The 12,355-nt window shown below is 27.9% G+C and overlaps 2 protein-coding genes across 3 annotated transcripts in view; one reads left to right on the forward strand and one right to left on the reverse strand.

Annotated features, from left to right (window-relative positions):
* LOC105151155 (uncharacterized) overlaps window positions 1-12,355 on the reverse strand; it is a 66,319-nt gene that overhangs the window by 13,738 nt on the left and 40,226 nt on the right. The gene's annotated exons all lie outside the window — the stretch shown is intronic.
* LOC105151154 (uncharacterized) lies at window positions 3,631-8,304 on the forward strand. 2 transcript variants are annotated; one of them, XM_087413892.1, is made up of 4 exons: window positions 3,632-5,246; window positions 6,074-6,142; window positions 6,858-7,199; window positions 7,548-8,304. In XM_087413892.1, the coding sequence occupies exons 3-4, from the start codon at window positions 6,899-6,901 to the stop codon at window positions 7,637-7,639; spliced, it is 393 nt and encodes a 130-aa protein (XP_087270018.1). In that variant the 5' UTR covers window positions 3,632-5,246; window positions 6,074-6,142; window positions 6,858-6,898; the 3' UTR covers window positions 7,640-8,304. The 2 variants fall into 2 exon arrangements, with proteins under 2 accessions (XP_087270019.1, XP_087270018.1); XM_087413893.1 differs by lacking the exon at window positions 6,074-6,142 and having other exon boundaries at window positions 3,631-5,246.

Genomic DNA, 12,355 nt, shown 5'->3' on the forward strand with positions numbered 1-12,355 from the left:
AAAACTATATTATTAAAAACAACGCAAAAAAGCTAATAGTAAAATTTTGGGTGCAAATTCAAGCTAGCAAAAAATGTTTTGAAAAAAAGAATGCAGTTATGATCAAAAAGAGGGATCAAATAAAAATACTGAATAAAATATAAATTTTAATTATTTTGTTAAAATGATTTAAAGTGCGCAAGTTTTGAATATATTTGACTATAAAATAGTCAGATATAATATTTAAAAAATTATAACAATTATTTGGAATAGAAGTAGTTTAAGGAAATTGTGAGCAAATTTTGAAATTCTAGAGTTTTTTATATTTTCCCCTGACTTTTCCTGATTTTCCTGATTTTCCAGATCTGTGGCAACTCTGGTGTGCGTGCGTGCGTGCATGTGTGCGTGCGTGCGTGCGTGCATGTGTGCGTGCGTGCATGTGTGCGTGCGTGCATGTGTGTGTGTGTGTGTGTGTGTGTGTGTGTGTGTATGCGTGCGTGCGTACGTGCGTGACATTTGCAATCTTGAAACATATACGCTAAACAACTGTATGCGTACTTACAAGTGAAATACTGAGCGTAACACCTTTCACCAGTTGAAATCGTAATTCTTTGCATATGACGCCGTACCGGAAAAAAATATAAATTAATCTCGATAACTGTAATTACTGTGTGTGTGTGTGTGTGTGTGTGTGTGTGTGTGTGTGTGTCTGTTTCCATTTTAATCCACTTAGCAAAATTAGAATTTATGATAATCAGTTATACTATACATGAATCTTCACTTTGCATATTCTTATTAAGCTAAATTAGTCTCTCAATGTAAAAAAAGATATTAATATGTACGCAAACTATATAAAAATAAATATGAATGTCCGTGTTTTATATAATTATAATGATTCTTGAATGAAAAAAACATGACTGAAAAAACATGCCACTAAATCAAATACACGTGAATAGATTAATGTTAGATTAATTGTTAAATAATAAAATATATTTTTGTTAGAGAGAGAGTTAGAGAGAGAGATAGAGAGAGGGGGGGGGATTCAATTGTCACATTTGTTTATGCTTATTCTCGATTCCTATTGATATTTGAATTTTTTACGAAGTTGCGGACTTGATCGCGTAGTAAAGGATAGAAATCATTAAGTTGGAAGATTTGACGGCTCTTTCCATGTGCAAACATCGTGCGAGGTAGTGAATGCGGAAGAGCTTAGTGGAATTTGTGCAAATATCCTGATTTGCATATGCTTCACAGTACACAGATAGGAGAAAACGTGTTTTGTAATTATGATTCAAATAACAAATCGCATGATTTAAACGAATAACTATGAACTGCTGAGATGTCACTAATTTTGTCATGAAAAAAAAAACTTTAGAATTTTAGTTTACTTTACTTTTTATTTTACTTTACTATTTTAGTATTAAGCTGTTTTAATAAATCATGTATATATAATAAAACATACACACGCGTATCATTTTAATCAATGATATATGTAAATTGTAAAAATTATAAGCAAAAAAAAGAATCTAATATTAACGGAAGTATATTAGATTATTACGCAAATCTGAAATAATAAGTTATGCATTTTAAAATGCATAACTTGCTTCAATGTCGTTAGGTCAGATACATTAGAATAAATCACAAAAATAGTTAATCGTATAAAATTGCTTTCATGATTAGATTGTAATTTTCCAACATTAAAAATACAACTACAACTATAACTATCGGCCTTCTATTTAGTGACGTACGAAATAAATACATGCAAAAGATGACTAACAATGTATAGATTAACATTGCAGAAATATGTCGAGACGTATTTCTGCAATGTTAATCTATACATTATTAGATAAGAGATGCAGTACGTTATTAGATAAGAGATGCAGAAGATGTATGAGATGCAGAAGAGTAGTCTAATTATCTTTTGATTCTTAAAAAAGTAATTTAAGTTGGAATATAATTTTATAAACAATATTTTATATTCAAAAACAAAATATCTCTTCTTCAAAAAAAAAAAAATTTCTTCTTTGAGAAATTAAAACACATAATTTAAAAAAAATTGTATTTAGGTATGTAAATAGATTCCATATATTTATGCAAAGTGTATATAAGATTAAAAGAAGAACAATAGATAAATAAATCTCCTTTACTTGTTAATGTCCTCAATATGTTCTTGATCTCATGAACTTTGATCGCACTTCTATATAACTCAACTTTAACTCTAATTAAAACTAATTATAATATCAATTTCAATGTTATTATACTAAGCTATTATCTATTTATTTAGCTCTCTTTAGCTCTGGGAAAATTTGTACATTCAGTATTACGATGACGTTTACATATAGTAGTAAGGCTATAGCGAATTACCGCGGATGTCACATTGCCATTTTGCTTCCTCGCTGACAGAAACCACCGTCACACCCGGAAATTATGTGGCGTGAATTCAGTGCCTTAACGTTCGACAGCCTGTCTGAGTACATTTTCCGGCGCTACATGTTAGTCGTTGAAGTCTCGCGAAAGCACGACCTCCTTGACGTTTTAAGATCGTATATTATCGCGTTACAGAAGTTGCACACATGACATGTATCAAGTAAATCGTAATCACTAAACGATTTCTTTTTAAATTGACTAATACAATGTAATAATAAAATTGCTAACAATGTTAATACTTAAAGTAGCATTAATTGAGAAAAAAAATTTAGATAAAATTTTTATAAATTAAATAACATAGAAACGACTTGAAAATAATAATATAATGCAGAGAATTGATTCTGTTTCAATATATTAGGTGTTGGAATTAATTCGTAGCGTTTTTTAATGAAAGAATGTTATTTATTTCACATGAGCATTAAAAAATACATTAATGAAAGTACTTCCCATCACTTGTAAAACGCTACGAATTAATTCCAACACCTAATAATAGTATTGACACACAAGATTATCATTAGTATAAATAGTGTTTTACATTGAATACATAACTTGCTACGATTAATATTTACAAATTTATATGCATTGATGTGACATCATTTATTTATGCATATCTTGAGGCATATAAATATATTTATAGGCATATAAATTTATTTTATTATTATATATCACCTTGTAAAGGTGAAAATCGTCTAAATTATCTGAATAAATAATTTTTTATATTCTAGAGTAAAGAATAATAATTTTTTTACGCTGCAAAAAAGATATCATTTTATATATATAATTCGAAAAATATTCATATATGTATAATAAAAGACTGTCATACGCAACTTTAATCTACGTCAGACGCGAGTTGTAGAACTCACCAATAACATTTTTTATTATCACATTCTTTCGTATGTTCTGTACTTTAGCCGATGTGATTAATTACCTATGATTCATTCATCCATTAATCATTCATCTATTAATCAGAAAAGTATCTTAATTTTACTACGACAAAAATATTTCTCTCTAAAATATTTTAATGTATAGAATTATGTAATCCTGAATATGTACTTATATAATTAAGATCTTTATTTCGTATAACGCCATATAATCACACCAAAGGTCAATTAAAATTTAATATGCTAATCAGCAGTATCTTTAAACAATGTAAATGCTATTCTTGGAGTTAATTCGCGTTCATCGCGAACGTATCGGTCGTACACGTACGGTCTCTTTTGCACACATAAATGGAAGTTTGATTCGGTTGATGACACGATGCTATACACGCAACATTTTTTCGTTGGTCATACTTCTTGAACGTTGACGAGTGAGCGATGAGTGTCACATTTGGCGCCGGGGTGACTTGCGGAACAGCGGCGCCGCAACGATGTCGTTCGAAATAAAGAAATAAAAAGCGGAAAGGGGGTGCACGATAAAGCGACGTGCGTGGGCGGCTGAAATGACAGAAGACAAGATGCATCAAAGAGGCCGCGTGCAAGAAGTGGAGAGAGGGATGGAGATGCATTCGATGAAGGTGCTATTGTGGAGCGAATGACAATTCGAATTTCCGTCGTTACATGAGCGGCTTGTGCATTTTTTTTTACAGGCACGCCCGGTTGGCGCCGAAACCATTGATTAAACCCTGGCGCCGACCCATTTTTCCCCTCTCGCGACCTGCTCTCCCTATTTTCCCCAACTTTTCTCTCGATTCTCTCAGACGACATGCACCCCGTATGAGGCAAACTTTTTGGCAACGGAATACACTCGCGTTATTGCCGCACCGATTGAGAATCACTGGGATCACTTGGCTCTCCGGACTAATCCATAAACACCGTTCTCTCGTGCAGCGTCGCAGCATTCTATAGCGTACGAGGGTTTAGAGCCGAAAGTCGACACTCGATAAAATACGAACACAACACACATCGCTCGTGAAACTTTTTTTTCCTGTGATATTGACATTGCGATGCTTCACGCGAGAGTATGACTCGATCAGATTACGATTTGATGGAAATATATTTCCTCTATAGAGACAGCAAGGCAAACCGCACTACGCCAAACGAAATGTAAAAATTATATTATACTGATTGTTTCAATAAATTTTTCTTTATCTTTTTCCTTTGTGTCATTACAATAAATAAATCATTTTATTGTTAATTGTGAGTTCCTCAATCAATAAACATGAAAGAAAATTCAATATGAAAAATTAAATCTAATTCTCAAATATGAATATAATATAATACATTATATATTTAATACATAAATATGCATATAAAATGTATGTTTTTTAATATTGCATGAGAATGTTCTCGGCTACAAAAACGATCTGGCTGTCAAGAGATGAGATTCAAAAAGAATATTAAATACAACAAAGGAAAAAAACATGAAACTCTTTCTATCAAAATAATTGTTAGATTCGCTTATCCTTATTATCTTTTAAACAATTTTGCGATGATTTTTATATAACTCGAATAATTTACAATTCAGCTCAATCTGAAACTAAATTTTTTTTAATTGTATGATATAACATTAAGATATTTTCAAGAAACACAATTTAATATTGCACTTTAAGAAAATTAATTACAATTATCTCATAATATATTTTTCATATATTTGTAATCTACAATTATCTTGAATAATCTTGAATAATTATCTGCTCAAAGACATTTAAACTTCCCGCCCGTCTGTTACTTCCTTTTAAGAGTGGGAATTTCAGTACCAAGAGCTGATAATATATCAATGTTGGCATTTGTCTCTTTTTCTCTAGTTATATTTAAGAGACTACACGAGCTGACATGTATAGTAACTGACAGTGATAATTCAGAAATGGTTCAATAAAATCACGTGTCATAAACGATTAAGTAAGATTGTCTGTTCTAAAATTGAATTTTAAGAAACAAAATTCTTTTAAACTAATAGAGATTTATCTAATTTTTGAATAAACTTTTTACAATGTTTGTGCTAATGTATTTGCCTTAAACAATTAACAATAAACGGATCAAATATTTATAAATTTTGTGGATAATTTAAATATTGTTACGAATGTGATGTTTGCAGTAATAGTTATAAATAATGTTTCTATACATACGCGTCCAACTTGAACATTGAAATATTAACAGTAAATCGTACATAAAATAAGAATTGCAGTGAGTCATAGTAAATTACATACAATTAAAAGGACTGATGTTAGAACAGCTTTTATTAATTATTAATAAATATAAGATTTATTAAATGACATTTAATATTGCGCAAAAAGACAATAAATTTTTGCTTATAATCGTTATATAACGTGTTATCTTTTAAACGTTGATATGTAATCGCTTTGTTATAACATTGAAGCCAAACACTTGATTTTTATCTAAACGATTCGCGGTTGAACGCCAGTTGAAAAATTATAATTAAACTGTTTAAACGATTTTGTAATAAGCATCGTTTTGTAGACAATACATAGTACAAATAAAGGGTGTTTTTTTAAGCCCGATAGAACTTGAAATTGTAAAAAATAAAACAAAAAATTAAATTAAACAGCCGCGGTGGCCATATGCCCGAAATCATTTTCAAATGTTAATGCCATGCATTGATCTTTCGACTAAAAAAAATTTTTTGATTATAATTTAATTTTTGTGTTAGTTTTTACAATTTTAAGTTCTATCGGGCTTAAAAAAACACCCTTTATATTTGGCTGCAGGCTATAATTAGCATACTAGAAAACATCATTGACGTCATCGTCGTCATAAAGAAATCAACAATATATAAGGTATAATTGTGTAAAATTTTCCTTATTCTTATAATGTGAGTCATTCACTACCTATCACAATAGCTAGCACAGTTATACGAGATATCTCGAAGTCAGCTGATATAAAGTAATCAATATCATGATAAAAGAAGATAAGATATTACAGAGCAATAAATAATAATTAAATAAAGAATCTAAAATAAAAAAACACAAAGAATATAAAAAAAGCAGCCAGGTGCATTTAAAGAGAGTACCTTATACACTGAGAAAAAAATGCTGTTGATTCAATTAAATTCTATCTATATTATGGGCTGTCACTAACATAAGTAATTAATTTATGTATATTTTTATTGACAAAGGCCTTTATGTCAAAAATATACATGAATTAATCACTTATGTTAGTGACAATTCGTAATATAGATTTTAATTGAATCAACAGTATTTTTTTCTCAGTATATTTATACCATTATATTTATCCTAAATTACTCGAAAAGTCTATAATATTATAATAAATAATAATTTGTATTGACGTTCTTATCTCTAGTAATCGTTTCTGCACTGAAATTTCATTCAAGAAGTTTTCTTCTAATCTAATTAAGAATTATTTAAGTTCTAATCTGAATATTAACCTCTAAAATTTACCAATTAATCATCATAAACATATCATTGCGCTTTTAAATTTTTTTTCTTTAAGAAAGAAATATATATCTAATTTAATTCTTCTTTTTTCTTTAAGATTTTGCGACGATTGCTACGTCGTCGTGACACAATATAAACATGCAGAATAAATCAAATATTTATACAATAAACGATGCGCCTCCCTCATACGCGGAAGCAACAGGAGCACTTGCATCAGATACACAGAATCCACAATTAGACCAAAGATATCCACATACAACAATTCATCCAGTTCCGTCAGAACCATTTCCGTATCCATATTCGCCGAATTATCAGAATTTGGATAGAATACCTGTTCAATCATCTTATCAATATGAGTCAACGGAACATCAAAATCAATCAACGGAAGTAACTTACAACAGAACTATAATAACAAGAACAAATACAAGAGACTACAAATGTAAGTTAAAATAAATTTCATAAACAAAAAGCAGAAAGCAAAATACACAAGGAAATTAGAAAAAAAGCGCTATTAAAATTCGCTATATTTTTTAAGATGTAATCAAAGAAAGATTTACTTAATTATGAAAGATCAGACAATATATTGTTATAAAATAATCATTATCTTAGCATAAATAACTATATTTCAAATAAAAATATTTGCAACCACATTACAAAATAAATTTATCGTGACAATTATATTATTCACTTATACATTTGTCTGTGTTTAAAAATAATATATTATATATGTGTGTGTACAATACTTTCTTATTTTAACAGTATAATAAATTTTTTTTGTTTGTATCAGCATGCACCAGATTTTTTCGACTGGTATGGATATTAGCTGTATTGGCATCTGTAGGAGCACTTATTAGTTTAATACTTAGAGCTATTCGATAAGTAAGTAAAAAAAGCATAATATATTATTATATTATAATATATTATGAAAATGTATTAAATTATTATATCAACAAATTAATTCGTTTATCGTATAATTGTATAATAGTACAATATATAATAGTATAATTGTACAATATCAATATTAAATCTTGTAATTAATTTTATTTAGTAACTGCGAAGATTATTTTATAATTTTTTCATAATTAAGCACGTCATGAATACACATTAATATAATTTTGAATATTGATTGTAATATAAAATTTTAAACCTAACAGAAAGAGAGAAAAACTTCTGCGTGTGCTTATTTGAGAAACAGTCAATTTTATCATTGCGACTTCTAAATCGTGTAATTGTTAAGGCAAATGAATAATACTCATGAGGAAATACAATTGCGATTATAGAGATGCAATAGACATATATACAAGTGTCTATATGTTAATATTTTTTAACTATTTAAAATATTATTTATTATAAATATGTAGTTAAGTTCAACTTTATTTTGGATGTATTTTATTATTTAAGGTATAACTCCTATATAGTAGATATAAGGTCTAACTCTTTTTTATAAAATTATTATTTAAGTTGTTAAGTTTTATAATTACGATTAAAAAACTGTAATAGAATAAAAAGTTGTTTGCTTTAAGAAAGCAAACGAATTATGAGGTTGATCTGTCTATTTGTTTATAAAAAATAGCATTTAAATTAAAAAAAAATTATTCCTGGATTCGATCCACGCCTAGATATATAGGGGATACATGATCCTCTCATAACATTCCTGTTATTTATCTATTTAAAATCTATTTAAAACAAAAAATACATATGTATTTTTTTGTTTTAGATAATGTTCAGAATATATAAAGTAAAAAAGATATTAAAAGCTCTAATAGATCTCAAAAAATTAAAATAGAATATGAATGTTTAATACTTTAATATTTAAAATTATATATTTTAACTTTTGATTTTACAACATCCTTTAATATTTACATATTGATTATGATTATTGAATATTTTTAATTGCATAAATTAAAACATGATTCTCTTGAATCAATTAAAATATGATTTCAAATTCTGGATCAAATCCCCGAGAATAAAGAATATTTAATATTCCCTATTCTTATTGTTTCACTAAAATAGAAATTATTTCATTATTAATATTATTAAGAATTATTATTACTTTTTAATTTGATCGATGCAGTTAGATATACTATTAAAATATCTGCAATATAGCATAAGAACAATTTTTTTTTATTATTAAAAATATATTTTATAGAAGAAGATCAAGTGTCCCTAGTTTCCTCTATGCAATCAAATATTAAAATATTTACAGTAAGTCATGTAAAGAAACATATTGTAGTTGCAATAGTGAGTCACAACATCATCAACTGTATGATTAAAAACATCGACATTACAATAGCATTTACGAATTATTTGCAACATTAATGAACATAACATTTATTAAATGCCATTTATTACTGCGTAACAAAAACAGTTTTTGACTCATAATAACATATAGAAATTCTATAATAAGAGTGTGATCAAAGCGGATCAATCTTCTGATTAGTCCTTCATTTGTAATTCATTTAGTGTGCTTCAGATAATTTTGTATTATACATTTACGGAAATGAGAGAAAGAGAAAAAGAAAAAGACAACTATAAGATAAATGATTGTCAGTAATATCATCAACTCATTGTTTTTCTTTGCGCATGCGTATATAGATTATCTTTTTCTACCCATTATTTTTTTATCTTTGGCTACACTTATTATGAAATCTCTAACGAAATGTTATCTTTAAAACGTTGATATATAATCACATTATTATAATATCAAGCTTACGCAAGCATTTAACTTTTATTCAGACGAGAGAATCGTAGTTAAATTCCAGTTAAAAATATATATATTACAATTTAACTTTAAAACATATTTGTAGTAATCAATATAGTTTTATAAACAATACACGATGTATATCTGACTGCAGACTACAATTAACATTAGAAAGCATCATTGACGACATCGTCACAAAGAAGTCAACAGTATATCAGGTATAGTTACAAAATTTTCCTTAATTTTACAAGTCATTCATTATCTATTTGTCACAATAGAATAATATATATGAGATATCTCCGAAATAGTTGATACAAAAAAATCATCAAGATAAAATAAATGAAATCTGGAATAAATATAAATAAAGTAGATAAAAAATTTATAAAAAGTAACTGATATAATACTCTAGAATACCATTAAACTCCAATTATTAGAAAATAAAACAAAATTAAAGATTTATATTGACATTCCTATCAGCTGTCATTTCTATATTAAACTTTTATCTATATTTTTATCTTGTTATAAAAAGACTTGATTCTCATTTAATTAAGAATTAGCTTTAATTTATAAATGTCTCTTATTAAAAATAGAACTTATGCTGTCGATAAAAATTTATTGTAGTACTATCGAAAATACGTTATTCTTCATGTATATTTCATGTATATCAAAATATACATGTTATTATTCATGTATATTTTTGAAAAATGAAGAGTAAATCTATAAAAATAGCATACATTTATACATTATAATAAACTTGAATAATTTTTTGTGAATCATTGATGCAACATGGAAGATTCATTTTTATGTCAATGCTGTTCTTTATGTTCACATCATAGACTCGAGGCACGTGTAATTCATTATAAGAACTGCTTCTGACCGACGATAAACAGGAAGAAATAAAATATTAGCTAAAAATAGTTTAATACCTTTTTTCTATAAATATAATTTATATTTTTTATGCAAATCTATAGATCTATATCTATAAATGACATGAATTTCAAAATTGTATCTGCACACAGGAGATATAATAAAAAATGTTGAATTTATTAAAATACATACATGACATTATTACATAGAATACTTTAGATGGTTTTTTTTATAATGATGTTAAATATATTCTTTAATTAAAGTTGCGAGGCAGAAATTATCACAGTTTTCAATGATAATTTTATATTTAATAAGAATGCAAATAAAATAAGATTCTTGATAATAATGGATGAATTAAGTCACAAAAGATTTTTAATAGAGATAAGTGGAATAACCTTCTTGAGCTTAATATATGTCAAGGTCAAAACTCTAAATAGCATTCACAAGATTTATTGAGTCCGAAAATTAGAATAATGTTAATGCAGGTGATACTTTGTCAACACACACCTCGAAAAGGAGCTGTCACACCTGAAATTTTGATGAAGGAATTTTGTTAAAATGTTTTGAAAAAATCTTGATGTCAGTTACAAGAATATAAATAAAAAGTGGAAGTTTTCATAAAAAAAGTTTAAAGTTGACTTTGTGAGATTCTTTATACGGATGGAGTTCCGAAAGGATGAACCTCTGATTTTCTTGTCGATTGATATATTACTGTATTTTGGTGTGCTAATTACAAATATGATAATGAAAATTACAAGGTCATTTTGACAGTCATTTACTGCGCAATCTGGCTAAGCGTCACTACTCAGCATGCATGCTCATCAGTACGTGTTGTCGAAAGATGGATAGGACGTACAATTTCTTTACTTTTCACCCGAAGCGACTCCCACCCTATTTCCCTCTCCCCCTGCTTAGGGGCACACGTGAAACACGCAAAAAATGTTTAAAAAATTGTTTTTTTAAATATTTGACTTTGAAAATGACCTTGTCGGTAATTTTCATTATCATATTCGTAATCAGGGCATCAAAATACAGTAACATGTCAAGCATAAGAAAATCGGGGGGTTCACCTTTTTGGAACTCTATCTTTATACTTGTATTCATGATTAAACAGGTGTTACTCTTGAATGCATTTATTGAACCCCTACAACTTTAGTATAAAACATTTTTTTTCTCCAAATATCTTGTTTTCGAAATATATTTCATTATTCTAATAATTTGTTTCTTTAAGAAAAATTATACATCTTATTTAATTCTTCTTCCATTCTTTTTCAGATTTTGCGACAATTGCTATGAAGCCGTGACACAATATAAATATGCAGAATAAATCAAATATTTATACAATAAACAATGTTGCGCCACCTTCATACGCAGAGGCAACAGGAGTATCTGCATTAGAGACACACAATCCACAATTTGACCAAAGATATCCACATATGGTAGTCTATTCACCATCAACGTCGTTTCCGTATTCGTACTCGCCGAATTGTTATCTGGATAGAACACCTGTTCAATCAACTCATCCACAATATGATTTGCCGGAATGGCAAAGGCAACCAACTAGCACAAGTTACAACAGAACATTAATAACAAAAACTGAATATGAAAAACGTAAGTCAAAATTAATGTCATAAGCAACGATGGAAAACAAAGTACACTGTAAAAATCAGAAAAGAGAGAAAAAGATAAAAATTTGCTGTGCTATTTTAAAAAAAGTAATCAAAGAAAGATTTATTTAATTGTAAAATATTAGAAAATAGTAAAATGATTATTAGCTTGGCATAACTATACCAGGTAGAAATGGAATATTAACTTTGTTACAATTTAAATTTATCGTGACGATTATACATATAATCCACTCACATATATGAAATATTTTTGTGTTTAGAAGTTTATAATCTATATGTGCATGCGCATAATTCAGTTCTCTCCTTTTAATATTATAATTAGTTTTTATTTGTTTTAGATTGCAGGAAACTTATTGCAGTGCTTATAGTATCAATATGTGTTATCACATTTATAGGGAT

The sequence above is a fragment of the Acromyrmex echinatior genome, chromosome 15, assembly GCF_024713525.1.
Source record: "Acromyrmex echinatior isolate Ae372 chromosome 15, ASM2471352v2, whole genome shotgun sequence".
Taxonomy (NCBI): domain Eukaryota; kingdom Metazoa; phylum Arthropoda; class Insecta; order Hymenoptera; family Formicidae; genus Acromyrmex; species Acromyrmex echinatior.

Excerpts from the sequence above, each read along its gene's own strand:
- LOC105151154 (XM_087413893.1), top strand. The coding sequence starts at position 6,899 with ATGCAGAATAAATCAAATATTTATACAATAAACGATGCGCCTCCCTCA. Across the intron at positions 7,200-7,547 it reads AAATACAAGAGACTACAAAT|CATGCACCAGATTTTTTCGA; the intron begins GTAAGTTAAAAT and ends TGTTTGTATCAG.